This window comes from Brachionichthys hirsutus, chromosome 10 (assembly GCF_040956055.1).
Source record: "Brachionichthys hirsutus isolate HB-005 chromosome 10, CSIRO-AGI_Bhir_v1, whole genome shotgun sequence".
Taxonomy (NCBI): Eukaryota; Metazoa; Chordata; class Actinopteri; order Lophiiformes; family Brachionichthyidae; genus Brachionichthys; species Brachionichthys hirsutus.
This window is the reverse complement of record NC_090906.1, coordinates 11,005,108-11,029,345: the sequence shown is the minus strand read 5'-3', so window position 1 is coordinate 11,029,345 and position 24,238 is coordinate 11,005,108. Positions and strand designations below refer to the sequence as shown.

At 42.1% G+C, this 24,238-nt stretch overlaps 1 protein-coding gene across 1 annotated transcript in view; it reads right to left on the bottom strand.

Annotated features, from left to right (window-relative positions):
• Positions 1 to 6,881: 6,881 nt before the first annotated feature.
• Positions 6,882 to 24,238, bottom strand: part of LOC137900313 (gamma-aminobutyric acid receptor subunit alpha-3-like) — a 32,643-nt gene continuing 15,286 nt past the window's right edge. The window contains exons 4-10 of the mRNA XM_068744377.1: positions 20,789 to 21,009; positions 17,507 to 17,589; positions 17,106 to 17,249; positions 14,737 to 14,889; positions 12,222 to 12,427; positions 7,345 to 7,383; positions 6,882 to 7,202 (exon numbers count right to left, since the gene is read on the bottom strand). Coding sequence (XP_068600478.1) covers positions 6,882 to 7,202; positions 7,345 to 7,383; positions 12,222 to 12,427; positions 14,737 to 14,889; positions 17,106 to 17,249; positions 17,507 to 17,589; positions 20,789 to 21,009 — 1,167 coding nt within the window. The remainder of the gene's footprint in view (positions 7,203 to 7,344; positions 7,384 to 12,221; positions 12,428 to 14,736; positions 14,890 to 17,105; positions 17,250 to 17,506; positions 17,590 to 20,788; positions 21,010 to 24,238) is intronic.

Below are 24,238 nucleotides of genomic sequence, written 5' to 3'. Positions count from 1 at the left end.
TGGGAAAATCAATGCAGTCCTGAGGGGGCAGCTGTGCTCTGATCGGCCCATTCCGCTCTCCACTGCAGAGCAGGAATCAGTCAAGGATATGAATCTGAACATCAGTCATGCATGGGGAACACCCCACAAGCAGAATAAGTGTGTTCATCCTCGCATCTCCTGGGGGGAGGTGGGATAAGTGTATCAATGTATTGCCTATCAGAAGATATTATGTGGGCTGTCTTCAGGCACACGAACGCTGCAACCCAATCCGAAGTTGTTAGCGCCATCAAAACTGTGCGTCGCTCACTGAACCACATCACAGCCATTTTATTTGCTGAGAGCGCCAGTGACGGGCAAGGAAAGACACACGTCTTCCGCGTGGGAGGAGCGAGAGGAGCGAGCCGATGTCTAAGCGACTCTGCATGATTATGCTATTCATCCATATTGTTTTCTTATCCTCTTGTCATTCAAATAAGACTCACAGATAGAAATATTGAAATTCAGCTTCAGACCGACAATATGATGCATTTCATTTTCTCTTTGCAAAACGTCGACTCGGCATAAAGATGAGTCCAGTCCAAAGAAAATGTCTGAAGATCCTGGTCCTGGTCTTATTTATTCATTCATTCATTTTCTTTACCGCTGAATCCGGATCACGGGGTCTACTGGAGTCTATCCAAGCAGTCAAGAGGCAGGGTAAACAAAAAATGTTTATGGATTCAAAGAGCAACTCTGATTCACTTTTTCTTTTCATTGGTTGGTGTATAAAGAACAATTTAGACCCTTTTGATGATGATCCAGATCACCATGTGGATCCAGGAATTTTTAAATATATGACTGGGTTATTATAAATCTTTTTGTGCCTTGGCGGCAGTTTGCGTTCTCTGAGTTCTTTTCTAGTTGATAATTTTATGAGATTCCCTCTTATATCAGTTTTCATTCAAGTTTCTGTTATCAGGTTTCATTTCATGTCACATATCTAAATTGCCATCTACTAATAAAATGACGATTACCGGTAATTGATTTACTTTATGTAACCGGATGGGATTTAATTAGGCAGGCAGGTGTGGGAGGGAGCACCTGTGGCCCATTTGCCACTGATTGGGGGGGGGGCGTATATTGGTGCTTCCCTTCCCTCGTTCCTGTCTTTGTGTTTTCCCCGTCAAAGGCAGGTTGGCCGTAGACTGTCACTGCCTTGTGTCTCCTTTTCATTTGTTAGCTTTGTTTGTAGAGTGTTTTTAAGGGAGTTTTTAGAGTGTTAATAAATGTTTTGAATTGTTGAATGCCGTGCTGGTCGTCACTGTGAGCGGACCTGTGGTTGGGGAAACCCGCTAAAACGAGCTGGGGACCAACGGAAAAAAAAAATAGATCTTTAGGTTGCGAGTCCTAAAGTGGCGTTGCCGGCAAAGGTCGGACCGTTTGGCCCCATATTCCCAACGCCACATTTAGTACACTCATTCCTTCCTGCATGCTATTCAAATAAAGCTGCCGTTCCACCAGCGGATGACCTTCAATTTGGCTAAAGGTCAATCTGCACACGGCCTCAGTCTCATTGTACTCGAATCCCCCCATGGGGTTTTTAACGCATATGAGATCAGGCAGATAATAGCAATGGTGCAGCTCACAAAAGCAAAGCACTTGACTATATAGTCCTGTAACTGTTATGAACACCAGCCCGCAAATGTATAATGGATTGTTTCATTTATCACAGCAAGCAGAGCAAATAGCTTTATATGTCCACGTGGGGAGTTTTAGAGCGCTCATTTTCCCCCGGCGTGCTGAGAGAAATGAGATGTTTTAGTCTGAGAGATAATAGCGTTCCTGTCCATCTGAGGGAACCTGCATACAGTCCGGACCGGACCACAGCCAGATGATGAGACTAAAAGAACCGACGGTTGCTGGGACGTTTTGGCTGTGTTTCTGTGAGAGACGGGGCTTTGAGGATTCGCAGCTTTTACTCGTTAAAAATCATTTATGCAGTGAAATGGGTGAATTGTTGTTGCAGCTTCAGGCCAATACTGACCATTAAAAGACTTCTAAAACAAACAGTTTGATTTGATTTGAATGTTTTGCTCACTGCAGTCAAAAATCTCACATTTTACTGACTAAAGCAATACATTCTTTTTTTCCTAACGTACAGTCTTATTTGTTTTGACCATTTATTGGTTTTGCAAATTGACAGAAGCCGTGAAAAATACCACGGGGAAGATGATGACTACTGCCAGCAAACTACGCATCAATCTTACGCTCCTTTTACAAAGCAGGGAAAAAATAATGCCTGACCCCCAGACAGCCCCCCCCACACACAGCCTTTGATCCGTCACCCTCTGGATGCGAGTTCCTGCTTCCAAGCTGCTCAAAAAACAAACAAACTAGCAGATTAAAGCACAAAGTCACAAAGAATTTGGGTTTGAGTTGTTGACCAAGAAGGACATTATAACCAAGTCAAAATACAACATCTTTTTTAATCCGTATTTCCATTCGTTACATCTCATACAGTAAGACCATGAAGAAGAGAGCAACACACAGAGTCCAGTCACTGAGCAGAGACTAGAGAGCAGCCGCCCAACAAAAAGCACAAAGTCCTTCTAATGTTCCTGGAGCGGACTTTGTGGAGGAAGTCCTTCGCCTCCTGGCGCTCTCGTTGGGACATGCAGTGAAATCGTCGGCGAGAGAACACAGTTGTGTACAACTCTACTTGCAGACAGCTGCTAATTCACAGTTAGGTTTGAAAAAGTGCACACAAGGTACTGATCTTGTAAGTACCGGTAGTTCAATGAGTATTATCTCTACTGTACTGTCTTTAAAATCATAGCACGCAGTGTTACTGGGCTCAATGTAAGACAAGGGGTACCAATGTAAAAATAAACGACGTGACATATCAATATTCACAAAGACTATTGGAATTCATTTCACAATATCTACAAATTCACAACTTGGTAACACGATTCTGAGCAATTAGAATTGTTGCCATTTAGTTTATAATCATTTGTTTATTTTGTATAAGCGGCTTTCTACCCATTAAGAGATTTGCATCGATGCTGCAGACGATATTTCATACGAAACATGTAATATTTAATGCTGCACTGAATAGCATGAATACACTCCTATAGCAATATAATCTTAATATACTGTATTTTATAGGGCAACATGTTTCTGCTGAGACCTCTGGCATCTGTGGGGAGAAGATTTACAGCATGAATAATCCAAAACCGAAGCTAAATGGCAACAATAGACTCCTGTTCAACAAAAATGGTCCTGAATGACCACAAACGCTGGACCTGTTATGCCATTCGCCCATACCTTCAAATTATAGTTAATTTCATTTATAATTCTAGCACATTTGCATGTTTGGAGACGTTTTGGGTGCAGTTTTGTTGCTATTGTGACTGGAAGTGTTTAGTCCCTCATTTAAAATTGTTTCTTTTTCTGCTCATACAGACACAAAAGATGTGAATAAACAAAAATCAGGTCATCTTGATGACTTGAAAATAATAATCTGGAGCAATTATGAAGTGGCCCCAAAGATAACATCCAGCACAAAGACGTGAACATGAATATAAAATGTAATGATAAATCATAAAATACATTCATGAGTGACACGATGAATGGAATCGATCCAACTTTAAACTCCGGATAAACCATTTTGTTTATTCCCAAATATTCTGGTCATATATCTTTTTAGTGCGCTCTCTATTACTCTGCTGTCATAACTATTGATATATATAATTTATGTCCCACCCCCCAAACAAGTTTCTCAGTGTGAATGGGATTAAATAGTTTTTGTTTTAAAACTGTGGATCAGTCCTACAAATGATGAAATTACAGAGTCGTGTATCTTTGGTCATCCGACTAGAATAGATTTTTGCTGGTGAACACATCGGTGATGTTTCTGAGAAGGATGACGGAGCAAACGGCGCTTTCAGGACCTCCATCACATTACCAAGAGGAAGCATCCATAATCATGAGCGCTCTGTGTTGTCAGCAGGCTTTAAACGCCATCATCTCTATCGTCAATCAATTCCTTTCAGGCAGAATGCTCAGAATCTCGTCTGAGAAAGAGACTCGCTCTAAAGCCAGGCTTCGACTTTGTGTTTCCAATGGAGGAGTCTCATGATGCGGTTATAAAGTAAAATAAAATAAAATAAGGAGCTCCGCACAGATTTCATCCAGAGTTTGTAGTGTCATGATTTGATGTCAGTATGTGAATTGTTTAAACAGAAAAATGGTTTACCAGGAGATGGTGATTGAGTCTGGGGGGGGGGGCATTGTGCCTGGGACAAACACCTTTTGTCACGTTTTGCTTAGATGCAAAATGAATAAATAAATATTTGATCAGCTTGTTCATATTTATCCAGAAGAAAAAGCCTCCATTTAGGTTCTATTCTCAGTAAATAATGTTTGTGTCAGTGAAACAAAAGGAAGTCTGTCGGGCTAACATTAATGAATATATACACACACAGAATTTTAGTGACATTTCTGGCCATTTCAAGAAAAATAAATATTTTAATGCCTTCACTTTTGACATTTAATGGCTGTTCTAATACTATATTGATTACGCATATTTTTAACATCTTTAACAAATATATCTTAATACAGTCATTACTGATTATATTTCCGTGTTGAACATTTATGATGAGTTTTTATTGCTGTTTGTTCTGGAAACTATTTCTTGATTGGTCCAGTTTTCGAGGGAGGTTTTTTATTTTTTTATTTTTTTTAAAACCTTTGAGTACTTTCTAGTTTTGGATGTGACCTGAATGCAATTTCAGGCCACATCCAGAATCGTAGCGTGTGCTTGTACACAGACTGACTTCCCTTTACTTTTTAATGTGTGTGACTGAGATGGATGTAGAGCTGGTGGTGTGTGTGTGTTAGTACATGGATTTAAACGTAAACCAAACACTGTCGGAACACTACGCCAGCCATGAATCCTGATCATCACATCAACGTACAGACATATCTGATGCTTACGTTTGTCTATGTCGTCGCGGCTGAGGCGAGGAGCAGCTAATTAAAAGAGGAACAGTCAGAAGCATTAATACTGATCCACAGTTCAGAGTGACAAACACCATTATTGGAGGTTGCAGACATAAACATGTACAGATTGTCATGCATTAACCTATGACTGACACGTTATACATGTTCTGTGTAAAAAGGCAACAACACAGCACGCTCATTATCCTACGCCTAAACGCCTAAGGTGGAGTTTGAGGAGATCCACTGTGTGTTTTATTGATTTAACGCACTTAAGATGATACGAGATGTCCAGAGGGCATCCGGCAAAGACGCAACGGACACTGGATCGCATCATATCTGCAGAAGCACGGCACCCAAGAACACGTGACAAAAAAATACAAAATGCAAACCAATGTTGGAGACCTTCACCAAAGCTGGATATCAATATGATTTACAACTTTGAAAACATGATTGCATGTCGTTCAAGGATCAGTTTGCTCGTTGCTTTGCTCTTCAGTGCGATAACGACAGTTCGGCAACCCATTTATCGCTGGAGAAATCAGGCAGTCTTTGTTCTTTCTGCTGATTTGGCAGCACTTTCCAGTGCAACAGCCCCCAGTGATGATAGTGTCCTGTACATTTGTTCAGAAATACTCCACGACTGCGACATATAGAGACAATCAATTAGACACCGATATACTTCACACAATCAATCCTAAAAGGGCAAAAAAAAGTGAAATGCAGCTTCATTGTGACGAAGCCAGAAGTGAATACAGTGACCGATGCAGAAGAAAGAAAGAAAGAAAGAGAAAGAAAAGGGTGTCTGCTCTGATTTAATGCATAAAACATCGAGCGTTGTTTGCATTTCCACGAAAAATATGTCATAATTCAAAATTCAACTTCACTCTGAGGTAAGGGTGGTAGTTTTTTTTTTTAGCTTTGACTGCTCTGCTCATGAGCCAAAACATGAATACACATCAACACTGGATCCTCTAATCTCCAAGCAGAGAGGCCTGTTAGCCTTCCATGCTAACGGGTCATTTTACACCGGGTGCTCGTGTCCGTGGGCCGAGGGCAGGTGGGTGGGTGGGTGGGGCAGAGTGCGGAGCCTGCAGACACCAGTTTGGGTGTCACACACACACACACACACACACACAGGCCGTTGTGCATAAGCGTGCTGTAAATGCAAGCGTGAGCGTGTCAGAGCCTTTTTTCTCTTTCTTTATCGTGTGTGTATTCACCAAGGCACATAGCTTCTCTGGCAATGAATATAGTCAGCCAGTTAAAACAATAAGAGCCACTGGATTGGAAAAATGTACAGGCGGTCGTTCCCACGGGATGCAAAAGCAATCCCAAAATGATGCTGCACTGGGTGTGTAGAGATTCAGCCTGAGCTGAAGGCCAGACACTGACGGTTATTAATGATGTTCCTATGGGACTATACAGGCGGCCCCCAGCTAACGGCGCACAGTAAAGCAACCCACGAACGGTTCCTCTGGCATGTTCTGACGCATCGCTGTGTGTGTGTGCGCGTGTGTGCACGTGTGAGTGTGTGTGTGTGGTTAACTGCATGGATGTGTCCGAACCTTATCGTCGGAAATGAGCTACAATGAAAAATTCAAAGGCATGCTTGCTCTGACTTATTACAAAGCAAAGCGCAAGCATGTCAAAACATAGTGAAAACACAATTTGACTACTCTACGCAAGCGACCGAGTTAGAACGGGGGGAAAGCTCGGCGCCAAACCCAAAGTGTGTGTGTGTGTGTGTGTGTGTGGGGGGGGGGGGGGTAAAGAAATGCTACACACACACAGCCCAACGCGATAAAGTGAATCTACCCGAATTTGCCTCCCATCGATAAAGACGTGCTCACACACACACACACACACACGCGCTGTCTATGCTCCAAAACAAACCACATCAAGCTAACATTTGGTTAAATTCAGTTTAGGTTGTTTTCCCCCATGATAACCGGCTTCCTGTTGACATATGTGGCCCAGTAGCCCAAGTTGAAGATGAAGAACAGAATAGGGAAAATGATGCGGGATATCTGGTCCACTTTGCTGACACGGTTGTAGGACTTTTTAGCCTCCGTGTAGGGGTCATCCATTTTATGTAGGTAGGAGTGTTTGGCCGGCGCTACGGGGGCGCTCTTGGAAATGGTCGTCAAGCCCTGGTCTTTAGCTACGTTGATGGCATAGGTGGTTCCAACAATGTTGAATGTGTTGTTGGCCTTTTTGGACAGAGTGGCGGATTCTCTTCTCTGAAAGGAAAGAAGGCAGTAGAGTAAACATCGTCAGGAGCGAGGCAACAGACTCAACAATACTTCCATTTGAACTCATAAAGAGGAAATAGAAGCAACACCACGAGACACGACACACACAAGAACAAAACAAAAGCCTAACCATATCTTTAATCCTGGCCATGTTAGCCTGAAACGGTTCCTGAAAAGAAAAGTAGAAAAGAAAAAAAGTTTACCAATTATATTAAAATTACCCAACTTACATACTCTATTCATCATTTGTCAATTCTAAACGGCATCATACAGATCTAGATTGCGAGAAAAAAAAAAGGGGGGGACAAAAAAAAGAAGTCACGATAAAAAGTCATGACGAAACGATCGGGCTGGAGAGAGGAATCAGTGGCGTTGCTGCAGAACCGGGATCTGACGCACGGAGCAGGAGTAGGGAAAACCCAAGACGGCCCGAAGACACCTGACAAATGGGATCAAATGACGATGGGGCCTCTTCAGCCAAAAAGCGATAAAACAAACCGTGTGTGTGATGAACCTGGTTGGAGAAACTGCCTTCAGAGTGAAGTCGCACAGCGATACAGAATTCTATGTTTGCAAATTTGGTGCACTCAGAGAGCTCATCTCAGATCGTCGGCGGATCCTGTCAGCGTTGATGAGGACAGTGCAGCGTTCGCTGTAAAGGAGCGAGAACAAGGAGGATTGATCGAGGGGCATCCGGGGTGAACGGCATCATTTCTTCCACTGAGGCTATTGTAAGATCTGCAGCAGAAGCTAAAGTGGCGTGCCTTTCACTTTCAGGACTCCTCGGTTTCGCTTTGAGCCCGGCTCTAATTCCTGCTCTACTTTTTCAGCTTCATTTAATTTATTTTCCTTTTCTGTTGAATCCATCTTTTTTAATTAGCATAACTAATGTCCCCTCTTTACCCTCCTCCCGAAATGCTTCACGGAGGATCTCTTCCAGCACACGGCTCATCTCCCAAATGTTTTGTTTTGTCTTTATTCCCGAATATTCACGGACACTCTCAAACGGAGGCGGAAAAAAAATGGTTTTATACGCGGACACAACGAGTTTGGTCAGCGTTTGAACGAAACGATTTTTGGATTTCAGACGTGGACAGCAGCGGGGACAGCGTTATCTACGGGAATCACAATGGTGTGAGATGAAGCGGGGGGGGGGGGTAAGCTTCAGACGATCCGTCCGAGGAGATGCAGGCAGCAGGATTGAGGCGTTGAGTGTGATCAACGTTTCCTCCTCAAGCGAGCGGGACAACAGGAAGAGGACAATCCTTCACGTTCCTCTGCAGCCGACAGCGGCTAACAAACCTTCCAGACGGCTGATTGCATGAAGGAGAGAAGTGGTGAGCCGCTGCCTGAAGGGGTCTATCTCAAGTCAATTAGTGCAGAGCGATAAAGAGTTGCACTGTTACCCCCCTGGATGATCAGATCCTTTTCCAGGATATCGATTCGTCCACTTCTAAAACCACCCTGAGCCTCTTCTATCACAGCGATGGCTTACATCAGCAGGAAAACCCAAGGACTGCCAAAGCGTGTCATACAGCCTTAATCACAGCCCCTAAACTCTTCAGTCTGTGGCATCAAGGATGTTCTTCGCCCGGCAACCCGACAAACGAACCGAGCAAAGTGATTTTTCGGTGCTATTTAGCTTGGCTGCCCCGTGCAGTAATATATACGGCCTAATTGTTGGGGAAATCAAATAGCATTGGGCTGTGCATGTTTTCATGAACCTAACGAGACACAGCACTTCACTCGCTTCAGGCCAGAGATTCCAGTGCACTATTCAAAGTCATCTGTTGAGCTGCAGGCACGAATACAGAAGGCATCTGTTGCCCTTGTCCTTGGAGCGTCTGCAAATTGCTGCATCCGAACATTTCTCTGGGTGTGATTAAGCATCCTGAGGGCAACGGCTCTGCTGTTCGGAGCTCATGTGTGCTGACCTGACCTTGAGACGGTCTGTCCCCTGCCTAAGATTGGACATGAGGTGTTGACATTTTTAACAGCCTTAAATATGATAGCGTTGTCAGGTTACATGAATTTGTGTTTGTTAAACACACAATGTAATTCTTACTTGTTCCTAAAAACACTTCCTTCCTAATATGTATCTGCTTTTTTATTTATTTATTGCTAAAACAAATCTATTTGCTCCACTTTGGGTGGGGCCCACGCTGCACCGATCACACCGTTCAGGATGGTTAGGCAGATGCAACCACTCTGTTTGAATATATTACAAGGCCATTTGAGTGAAGACATGACTGAAAAGGAGCTTGCCGAGAGGAAAAGAATCGTGCATGACCACACCTGTAGCTAAAAAAAGTTGCGCGTGGAAAATATCTCAAGTGGATGCCTCAAGAAATGTCTGTGTTTGTTCTTTCAGCTGTGCTTCTTTCCATTCCTAACGTAGCTACACAAAGTTACGCTTCACTAGCAAACTTTGTCGCAGAACTCGAGTGTTTTCCAGTGAAATGAGCGGCGGTGTCACGCCGCACTGTGCCCGCCCGCGATGACTGATTCTGACAGGCTTGTGTCTCCGCCGTTCTTTTACAAACTGTTATATTAAAACGTCAGTAAATGTCACACTCTGGCAGTGAAGCCCACAGCACGATGAGCCGGTGCGCCCGCCTCTGCTGATGAAAGCAGCACATTGTATCACACACACAGCGCTGTCCAATCACGTGTCACGGAGCGCCTTGAATAGCCCGGCTTTCATTCCGGCCAAGCTCCCCACCAAGCTAATTTGTGCAATAAGCACACCTTCATGGGGGAGGGGGGGGTAATTAGTTAGATGGCTTGTCAAACAGGATGTTTACGTGAAAGGAAAGGAACAGCAAAGGAGCTTCATAAAGCTTCAAGCTTCAAGAGGTCAATTAGTGCACATTTATTTCGTCCACAGCTCACAATTTACGGCCCCCCAAAAAAGGAAGAACCCTTGAGGAGATGGCGTCATTGTTTAGTTCAGATAACAGCAGTGGTTGAACCCCCCCCTCCAGTGATGCTACTTGTCACAGAGCTGATGCTCCTGCTCTGTCCTCGCAGGTTCTCCTTCTTTAAGCTCCCGTTATTGTACCCAAATATGTTAAAAAGGATGCGTTGTTTTTTTTAGCAGATAATTCCAGAAGGGAGGACAACGATGGGAGAGCGTTCTCTCCCTCACTGACCCCATTCTTTTTTCTTTTCTATCTATTATGACAGACAACTGCATGCTCAGCACAGCCCCCCCCCCCCCCCCCCCCGAGGATGCAGCACACGTCGTTGCCATTAAGATGAGGCATCATAAAGGAAGAAAAAAAGAGAGAAAAGAAAGCAACCTCCACTTGGCTCCCCGCCGACTGCAAAGTTTTGCGGCGGTGGTATGCATTCCTGCCAATCACTCAGAGGACCAAAATGTCGAGCTATAAAAAAAAAGCCCCCACTGTAAAGCCTGCACTGATTGTGTCAAACAGTTTGTACTCTGGGAGCAGAAAATAGATCTGTGACACCGTTTGTAGCAGCAGAACAAATATGAGTCATTCCGTGTTGTGTCTGCGGCTGATTTATGAGCTCCCAGCGACGTAGAAGCTGCTTTTACCGTTTCAGTTTCATCAGGTTTCAAATGCGGTTTTCACACCAGCACCAGGAAGACTATCGTTTTAATGCGCTTCGCTACTGCTAATATGTTTTAGAGCATCCATTGAGAAGTCCTTTCGGCTTGCTTGTGTTGTTGCCATTGTTTGGTTTAGTTATTTTTTCGATAGCATTTTTAAATTTGTCATCCAAACCGGGTTTCTCCCGAAAAGGGGTTTAAAACTCAACGAGACCTTTCATAAAAAAAAGGAAAGATATTATAAAAGAAAATGCAGGTAGCCGATACATTTTCTGATTCAGCAATCAATACATATATAGCAGTATTTGTTAGATCCCTTTCTACCAGAGGCTGGTATGACTTTGTAAAACTGATATATATAAGCGATGTGCCGAGTTCGAAAAACATCAAACATGCATTATTCATCTAGAGATAGCATATTACTGACAAATATTGTCAGCGCCATAAATCAAAGTCGCACCCGGCTGTCCTCATCTCATTCTGTCACACATACGGCATGATCGATATGAAAACAGGAACACATACATTTTCCTTTTATTTGCGGGACGACTGAGGCTACGTGAAGCTCCAGGCAGAGGCAGCTGTTTTAGTTTGCCTCTGTTTGGCCGCTCTAAGACAGTATCACGGCTCAAACCTATTTCATTGATCAGTTGTGAAATATATTTGAAATACTGATGGATCCAAGTGCTGAGGTAACCATGGGAACCTTTTATTGTTGTGACATAGCCTTCGGGAAAACACATCTTTTTAAAGTCCCTGCAAATAAAACAACAGTCTATGAATTCAGTTAAAGCACTAAAAGCGACTTTGTGTCAAATCCAATAGATTGTGTATTTATTATTTATTGCCTAGATGCAAATTATACTCCCCGTCCCATGTCCTCATAAACAATAACCCAAACGCTGACAAATTAAAGTTTGCCAGCTGTGATTTATGAGATCTCTTGCTTAACATAAAAATACTGGCCTCCGGTGACTCATTTGAAATGATGCACACGCCCCTTTTTAATCAGAGTTTCCGTAACATGACGCATAACTTCAAATACGTATGCCATCCTTCCTGGGGAGGATGAGTTTGCACTAACTTTGGGATGAGACTTGAACATATGCTGCCTTTAGAAATCAAGGCCAGTGTCTCTGGGAGTTTCCGCAAAGTTCTGCTCTCACTGCTACACCCCGCTGTCCCTGTTCCATTTGGCAGTTACTGAATAAATAAAAACTGTCTTTATAGTCTTTATATAGCGCTCTTCTGCTTTAAGACGGCATCTTTCCATCAGTGGTTTCAAGGAACAATATCAATCGCATTTCTGAAACAAGGTCTTCAAATCAAAGGATGGGGAACAATTGCTATGGAAATCAACAGGAAGGAAGACATGAGGATGGACACTATGCTCTGTGTTGCAGTCTGTATTTTAGCAAATAATGACTCACCCTTATTTCCATGCCCTCCTTTTTCCCATCCCATGCCCAGCTGCGCTTGGTGAAGTAGTTGACTGTGGCAAACTCAATCAGTGCAGAGAAGACAAAGGCATAGCACACCGCCATGAACCAGTCCATGGCGGTGGCGTAAGCCACCTTAGGAAGGGAGTTTCTAGCACTGATGCTCAAGGTGGTCATGGTTAGGACCGTGGTGACTCCTGAAGGCAAAATGGAAACATCAAGAAATTGAATCTTTCTTTTGTTCTTCTTTTCTTGCAAGCAAACACTTAAATGGAAGTTCTGCTTTACAACTAGGTCAGATTTTCTCTAGGTTTTATCATCGTGCCGAGCAGGTAAAACATTTTACTTTCTTATTTTCACGGATTTTAAACAACCAGGGATCCATGTGACTTAGAAATATCACATGAAAAAAAAACTACTTTGTGTCATTATGATCCAGATTACTTAAATTTGGCTCTTTGTTTTGACTTGACATAATTTATTCTGTGAGATCATTTAAAGAAACATAAAGCTAACGAAATTCAAGTTGCACATAAAACCTGTAAGTATTATGGTTCATTCCTGCAGTCACTAACTATTAAAGTTTTTTGTTTTTGTTGTGTATTTTGCTCCAATCAGTCTCTGGCATCAGTGAATGGCTGCGTCAGCCTTTGTGTGGTGGAGCTGCAAGGGCAGAAAGATCTACTGGAAACAAATGGCAATACGAGTTTCCCCATGTTGGAACGGAGACAGGCGGCTCTTATTCTGCACTCATGTAGGACGAGCAATCTCAAGGACCACGATTGCGTGCAAAAGTCAGCTCCAATCGAGACTTCAAATTATAACACCTGAAAGCAGAAGCAGAACTCCATCGACTAAAATAAACGAATCTGGAATTGAATTCTTTAACGTAAAACTGTTTATAACCTTTCCTTAATGACTTCAGTGCTGTTGGAATGAAATGCATTTCGGACAGTGTCTGATCACAAAAAAAGAAAAGACCTCGCCCTTTTCAATCAATGTGATCTGACGAGAAAGAGACAGTGATAGTACGGGTACTGTGTCACTGGAGAGCGTGGACAACTCATTTTGCTAAGTCATGGGTGAGAGATTTAAATTGATAGGTAATATATTGGCTTTTCCCGAGCAGTGGATATTGATTTATTATCTGGCGATGCTTTATGCATCACTCTAAACTTACAAGTTATTCGCTATTGCGTAATGAGGATTAAGAGTCTGGCGGCAGTAGGCAAGTTTTATTCCCCATACCTGGAGCTTCTTTCTTCACATGCAGGTATCTGATCATAATGATTATGCATGACTTGACTACTCCAGAATTTTAACTGCCTGCTGTTTAATTTGCTCATCACATCAGTGGCGTTTTTTTTTTTTTAATTATTAGCACAGTGTCAAAAAAGGCTGATAATAAATTCAGGGATGTGGAAGTGATGGTAATATCAAGGAGAGAATTCTTCAGTCAGGTCATTAAACTGTGAGAGACGTTAAACAAGATTTTATTTTGTGCCTACATAATACAACCTGAAAGCAGGGAGCAGAAATGATGAATCAGTTTTAGCTGCCGGTGATAGTCAGAACGCATAAGCACTTATTTTAGAACAAAAACATAGAAAGAGATGAATGTTGTTGGCTTCCCCTATAATGACACTGATTACAGCCCCCCCCCCCCCCCACACAAAGGAAAAGGTTCTTTAAAAATTACATCTCTTGTGTGACTGGAGTGATTTTCAAACATCTGTTCAAAGAAGAATGTTGCAGCGAATCTGTGTGAGTGAAGGAGCTGATTATTCAGAGGGATGCACACGGATAGGCGATTTTTATTTCCTCACCATTCATCTTAAAAAAAAAGATATATATGTAAATCTATTAACATTATATTGTGCAACGGGGACTGTTTTCTGACGATCCTCTGGTTTGTTCTGTTCCTTTGCACCATATACATAATCTGACCTTTAGAATAAAGCAGTTTTGAAGGGATTAGGTCTTCAGCACTGACGTGGTTCTTCATAAGTGACCTCATGCTCAGTGAGTGGTAACGCCAATCTCTGCAGTCGGGCGTCTTCAAGAGCTGCGGTACCTCGTCCATCACCTGCCACACTTTTCCAATTTCATACTTTAAAAACTTTGCTGCAACGTACGCTTGAGTAATTGATGTTTACAGCTAAAGAGTTGGGTGGAAGTTACTGCTGTGGAAAAATAATTACTCATTCATGCCCATTTGCACCTAAAAGCACCGAGTCATGTTTTGTAGATTATGCTTTTTGAAACTTCAAAGGGGAACGTTTTTTTTTATACATTTTATTTTACAGACTTGTTTTGTGGGTTATCAAATCATCTGACCATGCAAACAAATGCAAATTTGAATGTGTGTTTTTGCTCTCGTCTCCAAATTTCCACCAAATCAATGAACCGCCCGTCCGTCCATCCATTTGGGAATAATGAACCTTTTCAATTAAATTATTCAGAGCCTTTTCTCTAACTCGGATTAAGAACACAAGATGGCACTTACCAAACACAGTGCGAGCAGGAACCGATTCTCTGTTCAGCCAGAAGGAGACTTGAGACAGTATGACAGTCATGATGCAAGGGAGGTAGGTTTGAATAACAAAATAGCCAATTTTCCTTTTCAAGTGGAAATATGTTGTCATCACTACATATTCCCCTGAGGGAGAGGGGAGAAACGCAGAAAGAGATGGAGAGAAACACACACAAGGTCATAATTATTAATACAGCTATACGCCCATCTGAAATATTCAAGTCCAAGTATTTCAAAGATGGTTTTCGCTTACTCACATGAGCCATTAAAACACAAGATAACATGAAAAATGTCGGTTTGAATAAGTCATTTTCTTTAAGGTTGTGATGTGTGGAAAATTGTCATGGAAAGAGGACGTTGAAGGAGTGGAAACATACATTTTAATCTACTGGACTCATATGGAAGGCAGCTCTACTTCACACTTAACAGAGATCCGATTACAATTATGAGAAGTCAGGGGAAATATGGAGTTGAGGTAGAACGTTTGTTTGATCTTTGGTGGAGATTTAAAAACGTAAGGAAAACATTTATGAATTCATTTATAAATACATTTCCCTGTCAAACACCATTATTATTTTAATCCTGTCTACTCAACTGTATGTTTCTTTCTGGTAAAATGTTATTTGTCTGTCAAAAAAAAAAAAAAAATTAATTTAATTTTAGTCTAAACAATCTGGAAAAGTTTTGTCCTTTACATTAAATAATTTCTAACATGTTGGACACTCTCATCCCAAATAATCTCGTCCCAGCCTAACCCCATTTCAGCGAATCTCATTTTATCTTGTCTCCTTTAATTTCATTTAATCTCATCCCAAATAATCTCATCTCATTCCAGATGTATTGTACCACAAACCATTTATAAAACACAATATTTAGGTTGTAATTTTGTATGAGACTAGATCTCATCATTTGGTGAATGAAAATATGAAAATGGAAAGAGATTTTTGTCAAAACGTTGTCATCAAAATTTGCCTTTTCGTTAATCTTGTTAGATTGATGATGATGCTGCCTCGTCATGGTTCTCATCATTGACCACATGCTGTCATTGTTATCTTTAAGGATATCTCCACGTCACAACTGTAGAAAGAAGAACTGCACGCGGCTTCATCTAGAAAGCTAATTTCTACTCTCCAAATGAAATCAGGTCGATAAATAGACACACTTTGCTGTGGCCCTCCTCGCTGGTGATATGAAGAACTCCTGTTTTGCGCCCTTCTAACCCTTGATATTGAACATTTTCTTCAGCTAATATTTTGCGACTGATGGCAGGGGATGGCTCCTTTCCTCCAGGCACCAGTTCTCATTGCTATGTCTGCTGTTATCTGTGCTCAAAAGATATGAGGAAAAACAGCCTCTCATTCCCTGAGGTGCCTTTTCGAGCAGGCTCACTGAAAATCCATCCCCCCCCCCTCCCATTTCCTCATCATACGGTAGTCCATTTCATTTACAGTATAAATAAATGGCATCTATATTTTTTTACTTCCCCGTCTGAAGCTGATAATGAAAGCAGTGATGTCGACTCCACCTTATAGACTTCAAATGGTCTTGTCCCTTCGTAATACATCTGCAACTTGCTCGACTTTAACATTAACCCTGTGTCCACGCATTCTCTGCTTCCTGGGGAAACAGGCAAGTCAACAACAACAAGTCCAAATGACCTCTGTGACTTCTCCTCCTGAGAAACACACAGGCAGACGACTTCATTGTAGAGCTACCAAAGTACTTTTTTTTTTTTATCTATACCTGTGCAGTACACATAGTATTATGGGCTGGGATGTTTCCTTTTAATTATTTTCTGCTTATTATAGTTGACCCTAAGTAGCAGCCAAAAACGTGGAAATAAGGGTTTTCCACCTCTGGCGCCTCATCTTATTGTCTTTATAAATACACATCAATAGTTTCTGTAAAGCTCACCAGTCATCTTTTTATTTTTTTGATGGACTAAATAATGCAGGCTGAGACTGGAGTGATGGAAACAGGAGGAAAGTGCAGACTGAACAAAACAGTGCTAGAATGTATCAGCACAAAAGAAGGACGTCAATTTATTCACAACAAATTCTCTGCATAACCCCCCCCCCTATATAAAATAAGAGTTGATGTTTCAAAGGCAAAAGTTCCAGCCCATGACACATCAAATTTAGTTTCCGTTTGATGCATGAAAATCGTTTGCAAGAACTGTCAAACTGTGATGGACATTTGTGTAGCGGACCGATCTGCACACACTGCAGGCGCACAAGCTTAGTGAGGCGTGCTGTTTGGTCTAGAGCGATCCTGCTGCCTGTTCAAATATGCAGAATTCGAAGCATACTGTACACCGCTGTCTGGGCTGACATATCGTGCACCTGTGCTGGATCTGATGGTTTCTTTGCCAATCACGTGCCCCAGTAAGTCATACTGGTTCAGCCTGGAGCCGTCCTCTGCCACAGCAACAGACCTCTCATCCCCCTGAGTCCACAGGTAGATCACCTCGTTATTGGTGTAGGCATCTGGCAACGGGGAGGAGGCAAAAAGAAACGGACAGACTAGAGATCCACGTACTCTGTGAACACCTGCTAACATCAAGCTCACAGAGGATCCTACATTAGTTCAGCCTTGGCTAAGAAGTGATCAAGAGCATTTATCTTATGCTACATGCCAAAAGAAGTATTCCATTACGTCATAGTCACAATGGCATGAGTATCGTTCACAGCAAAGATCAGTCACAGCTATTTCTGCGCTGCAGGTCTTCACCGGACGGACTTACAGCTTCCAAATTTGAGAGGACACGCGTGCGCATCCATCGGAAAATCCTCCAGGTGCATGGGGCACTCGGCATGAATGGTCAACCTGAGTCAGGGCGACAGAACAAACCGATCATGACACGCACCAACAAAACACAGGGCGCATTTTCATATGACGCAGCAACTGCTCGCATATTAGAGCATTCCAGTCATTTTAAAACGACAGTCTGTTGACTGAGTGAGAACCGTTTTCTCTCACCTCCTTCCGGCAGCCAACGTTGGTAATTAGTTAGCTGACTGACAACAACAACAACAAAATAATGGTATTTGTGATAGCATCAGTTTATTTCACCGGGTCAGACAGCTGCGGAGTGGTGCACGTTATCTCACTCACACGTGTTTAATCAACGTTTAGCAACCCACACATGCGTACTACAGTGGTCTGGCCTACAGATAGCACAGATCACAAACACCCTTAGTGTGGAATATTCCAGAAAGTTTGCGGGCGAGAATTCCAATTATCAATGTGGGCCGCTTCTACGGACAAAACGTACTGTTTCTAATTAGCTTGTTTTGTTGCACTCGCAGCAACCATGTCATCCTGTTATTGCGCCGTCTCCCTCTCTGGTGCTACTCGCTTCTGATAAGTGGCTCAGTAACTATGCAAATGAATGCAATTTAATAGAAAACAAACGGGAGCGACGCTCCACTGCATGTCACGCAGCACTGGAACCAGCAACTAATGGCAAAAACCTTGTTCCTAAACCGACGGAACGCAAAAGCAAAACCTAAACGAATCAAGGGGTGGCAGAAAATACAACAGAATTTACAAGAAAAGCAAGATTTTTACTGTGCCAAAGCAAAACTTCTTCCCATTAAGTGGAGAGGAAGACAGAAAAGAAAGGAAAGCAAGACAGAGCGAAAGCAGCAAGACGAGCTTCTCCGGAGGCGCCACCATGACGAATCGATGCTGAATACTCAAATTAGCATGCTAACATGCTTAGAATGTTAATGCAAACATATGAATGTTTTGCAGTTATAATAATTACCTTAATATTTATCTTATAATAACTACAATTTCTTTGAAAGCACCAGTGTATATCCGTCAAAGCAGCCCTAGAGCAGTAGGGCTGTACAGTAATTTTTTCAGCATCGATTTGCATACCGGAAAGCCAACTACTGCTAGTAGCCCATTTTGTTTTTTAAATATAATTCCATATATTGGTGAGAAAAGAAAAATACTGCTTACTTTTTTAAATAACATGCAGTTTTAAGTAGAGCAGACTCATGGGAATTTAGTTTTACAGCTTTTCTTTGTCATTGAAAGTAGCACAGAAGCACCGTGAAGGGCAAACTGAAGTTTTGGTGTTCCTGGTGAGAAGCTAGAGATCAGCAATCCAACAGTCAAGCCATAATGAGACACAGCTGCATTATATTTAACGGTAATTAACCAGAACCATCCTCTGGGGACCACGACTTTCTCTACAAATGTCACAATTTTTCCTGGTTCTGTTCTGGCCATCTTCAATAATGGCTGCACAGTCGTTTTAGGTGCCTCATATGGAAAGTCCATTGTGGGGATTAAAAAAAATACATGCATTCCTGGAATGATGTTTCAACGGGTACATAGGACGGCCTTTGGTAAGGAGTTTTTTTTAATGTAAATAGATATATGAAGAGGGCGGCTCGGTGGCGCAGTGGTAAGCACTGTTGCCTCACAGCGAGATGGTCGCAGGTTCGTTGTGGCCATTCTGTGAGGAGTTTGCATGTTCTCCCCGTGTCTGCGTGGGTTCTCTCCGGGTTCTCCGGCTTCCTCCCACCTCCAAAGACATGCTGCCTAGGCTGATTGGTGACACTAAATTGCCCGTAGGTGTGAGTGTGTGTGTGGCTGGTTGTCTGTCTCTGTGTTGCCCTGCGATGAACTGGCGGCTTGTCCAGGGTGTCCCCTGCCTCTCGCCCATTGACTGCTGGGATTGGCTCCAGCTTGGCCCGCGACCCGATAGCGGAATAAGCGGTTAGACAATGAAAAAAAGAAATGAGAGATATATGAAGACATTAATTTTCTCTATGAGCAAACAGAAATGCTTTAGTTACCATGTTCAACTTGAAGTAAACTGAGGTGAATTTGAAATGAATGATAAATGGCCTCACGCTAGAAACCAGACAGCAGCAGCACAGGCAGACAATGCAACCTCCGTCAATTTGAAAATAAGGACACGGTCCTGCTGAGCAGGGGGCTTCGGCTCCGAGGCTGTAGACACGCTGATTAAAGGGATTGAGGTGGATGTTTGGAGGGAAATCAACTAAAGGTATGATTGAAATTATCATCATGGGTTCATTCTATGAAGATTTATACCAATGCAAAGGCGTTATTTTATAGTACAAAATTTTGGAGTACAAAAACACAATACAGCCGATGCTCGACTCGGCCATTGGGCCAAAAGACATGAAGACTTGCAAAATTCTTCAGGTAGTTTAAACAAACAAACAAACAAACAGTTAATACGTCTGAAGATTTGTCTTCTGATAGTTTCAAAGATGTCAGTTACATTAAAGATGATGTGAAAGTTTTTTATTGCATATTTAAATTACGTAAATGAGCTTCAGGATCAGAATAAGCCGCATTGCAAATGCAACTGGAGACCAACAAGCTGGTTCTGAAAAAAGCATCTTTGCTTTTTATGACAGAGGCTTATTGTGATTAAATTGACTACATGACTCCATCATCTTACCACACGTTTAGTCAGAGTACTTTCCTCTCTGGCTCTACAACACTGGCTGCAATTAGGTTATCTGGCACTCAGATGTATGAAACGATCCGAATCGATCAGCTGTTGGAACAGCTGCCCACAACTTCACTTTTAATCCCCTTTCATCTAGCATCACTATGAAGCTGACACATCTTCAATTATTAGGATTTTGTATCTAGAATTCAGCGGCCTCTATGAGGGATGTTGCAGATAACACGTGAAATATCAATCATACGTTGTTAGTCACATTCATTTGTCACGCTAGATTGTAAGAAATGGAATCAAATTGATCCCCACATTTTCTTTCAGCACCATTACACGATCGGAGTGTGTCCTCATTCTTTACAATGAAGTTGCAAGGGTTAGTGCTGGACTCCTTCGACTTAGAGTAACATGGCTCAACAGATAACAGAGGATAACTCAGAGGACTATGGATCTGGACTAAAGGGCAGCTCCCTTCATGCTTGAAATACAACACCCAGTGTAACTTGTTATGCCGATGACTCACTTCTCTTTAGGAACAATTTTTCGACGGCTGTGTGATTTGCAGCTCACCTCATCGTGTAGAGCAGCGTGCCGTTGTCCACTAGTCGTAGCAGTTTGTTCGGGGTGGTCATGTTGTGAGCCACAGATTTCTTTCCGTTGTGGAAAAAGGTATCAGGAGTCCAGATCTTGCTGGCCAGGAGGTTGTTCAGGGGCAAAACCTGCATGGGCCCGTCAAACTTTAGCCTCTCGTCCCTCCAGCTCTGCCGGAAGAAGACGTCGATGGTGTACTCCTGCGTGGGCAAAGAGATCGACAATGAGATGACGCCGTATGATCACACATACAGGTAGTTCATTTGATGGTGGCATTAATAGATCTTCACAAAGGACATTTGCACTGTGCAAATTGTTAAAGGAAAACTCTTCAGACTGCAAGTGCAATGAATCTGCAACACCTTTTCATTTTTAATCGTAACTTTACCGTGAGAAACAGGATAAAAAATTGTCATCAATTAACACCACTTGTGCTTTTTTCTTCGTCTTACTTACGCGCTAAACAAGACGGAAGATGATCAACGTTCAAATAAATCAAACAATTTGTCCGTCGCGTGTGAGGTCTAATCAGAGATACACAGGTGTGTGCCAAGCTTTCCCATCTGCTAGCGGCACGCAGCTTTAACAGCACAGCAAACACAGGAACTGACGCGCACATCTGTCCCCAATCCGGCAGGATACAAACACATCAGTTATTGTTGAGCATAATTTATTCTGAAAATAATTTATTCCGTCCTCACCTAATTAGTCTGTTAACAACAGAGTAGCGGTATTTATCTTCCAAAGCTTGGACTGAGGCACAATCAGTCTCAGCCAGAAACCCTGTAAAAACATCTGTTTCACGTTGTATTAATGTGCGTGACATTGTCTTTCTGTGTTGTCCCCGGCACATGAAAAGTAAATAAATAAAATGAAGGCAAGGCAGTCGAAATGAATTTATTTTACATGATGCATTCAAATGGACTTGGTGTCCTAGCAACAGATTTCCCTCATTAGCTGCACACAGCGGCGGTGCAGCCCTGAATGCAGCGTCTCTGCAGGGTAAGCTGCCTGCATCTCTCGCTACAGTACACGTTATCGGTGAACAATGAAAGGATGCCGCGTGTGTTTCTGTTTGATTCTCATTGTGCTTTGGCTAATACAATAAAAGGGCTTGTGCACTGCAGAGCCGGTGAGCTGTAACCGGATTCTCCCTGATTGAAATGCTCCTACAGTCATTTCTCATCTGACTTTAACAACGGGAAGCCATCGTCAGTGGAAGGGAGGCTTACAGCTTCCACGCAGCTCATCAACAGGTCGCCTGTGATCAAATCCCAAATGGACGTCTGTTATTTCAGCCGTTTGTTCCCCCAACGCCAACGTCTCTGTTCTCCCACAACACCTGACACGAATAACGACGCTCAGGTTATGTTGTCGTTGAAGAAATACAAATTATAAATGGGACCCTGAGAGTGCAGATTCCCCTCCATGCCATTGAACTGCTGACAGTCTGCAAAACATCCGAAGCAGAGACATAAAAGTGACTGTCCAGCTCATTTCCCTCAAGCAATACCAAATTCTTATACATATTTTTCACCTTTTCAGTAATATTTAAACTCTTCACTCATTTAATGCAAAATAAAATTAAACAATAGCATATTCTTCGACAGAGGGGAAATGCAAATCCAAAACCACATGGTTACACTGGAATTACAGACAAATAGGATAATTCCAGTAACTTGTAATTGGCAGATTGTAGATTTTGACCCCCCCAAAAAAACCATCAAACTTCTAACTGACAAAAAAGAATCTCTCCAGCGTTCATCAGGACAAACAGTCCGCACTCAAAAAAATGTCAACTAAAGAAAACAAATAAAACTGAAAAAAAATAAAAATAAACCCAAATACAAAACTCACCACGCTTAGACATGTTTGACACGCTAGATAGATTTCATGAAAGAAATATCATCCATTCGTGGACAGAAAATACTTACAGATGTGATGGATGGACAGATGATAGAGCGATAGTCACATCCCTTCACGTTGTATGAAAGTTTTTTTGTGAAGTCTGCTCCCGGTGCAGCAACAAAGGACCCTCCAGGTCTCAAGAAAGACTGATAAGACTGACAATAGCTCACACGCCATATGGCGATTTATTGTTTGGTCTTCCTTCAACAAAAATCTTTGGCAACTCTACAGGAATGTTGTATCCTGGCACAGAGAATCTCTCAAACACTTAAATCTCCATTACCACAGTTAAACGCCATTTTATACGCTTTAAGTCTGGCCTTTTCTTTATGGGATCCAAGAGCCTTGCCAAGTCTTATCCCAATAATGTAAAATGAAATCCAGTGACCAGCCAGACAAAAGTGTCCCTGTTGAGTACATATTCATTATTCAGTTTCTTTTGGACAGTAATCTCAAGGATACACAGGGAATTACTTTGAAGATTGATTGACAGGAAGGAAGAAGGAAAATCATAGTCAAACGCAACACCGGGCCAAATGGCACATAGTTCAACTGCCAGCTTGTGTTCCTCCAGGGACGAGGTATTGATTTCTCCTTGATAGGGGAGACACAGTAGAGCCGTGACCCGACTTTTACATCAAAAATATATTCTTGATACCGACAGACGTAACAGGATTCACTGTCACGAGCAACCTTAAATTAAACGATGCTTAAAACACGTTTATTGCACCTGATCTTACAAAAAGATTCATGAATACAGAATCACAGCAGATCCTTTTTTTTAAATGGCTGTATTCATATTTCTGGCATGGCGCCATTATTAGAGAGCACAGTAGAGATGCAGCAAATGTGGAGAGAGAGAGAGAGAGCGAGAGAGCGAGCGTCATGTCTCAACGGTCCCTGAGGGGGGTTGGATGAGGAGTACCGGAGTTTTATACATCTTTTGGCACCAAGACAACCTCAAACGGATTCAGAAATTCTTCAGCTATTAAAATGCTTCTATTCATTCAGCCTAGTGATTATTTGTGGGTTTTTTCAAATGACCTAAATATAATTAAACCTTAAACCTGACAACTGGATGAATAGTATGTTAACAACAATCAATATGTGGGGCTGCAATCAAGATTATTTTCATTATATTTACATTAAGCTGATTAGGAATTAAAGTAAGTCATCACACAATCCATATACTTTAGATTAATGGTGAATTACATGACTACGATAACCGTGAAAGACCCTTCAAGCTGTCTGTTTTGGTGCCTTTCAGTTCGTTGTTTTGGTTTGCTGTTAGAAGAACATTTATCGGGTAAAAAACTCAGAGATAAATTTTTTTAACGTTTTTATTTCTTTATTTTTCACATTTTTAAATAATAATAATAAAAAAACAATCCAGCAAAAAAATCCACCAGCGCAAATATTTAATGTTTTTGGGCTGTAACTATGAAAACGACATAGCGAGGTTCAGGGAAAAGATGTGCTGCGGGTTAAAATGAGGACGCCAGCTTACATATCTGACTTCAA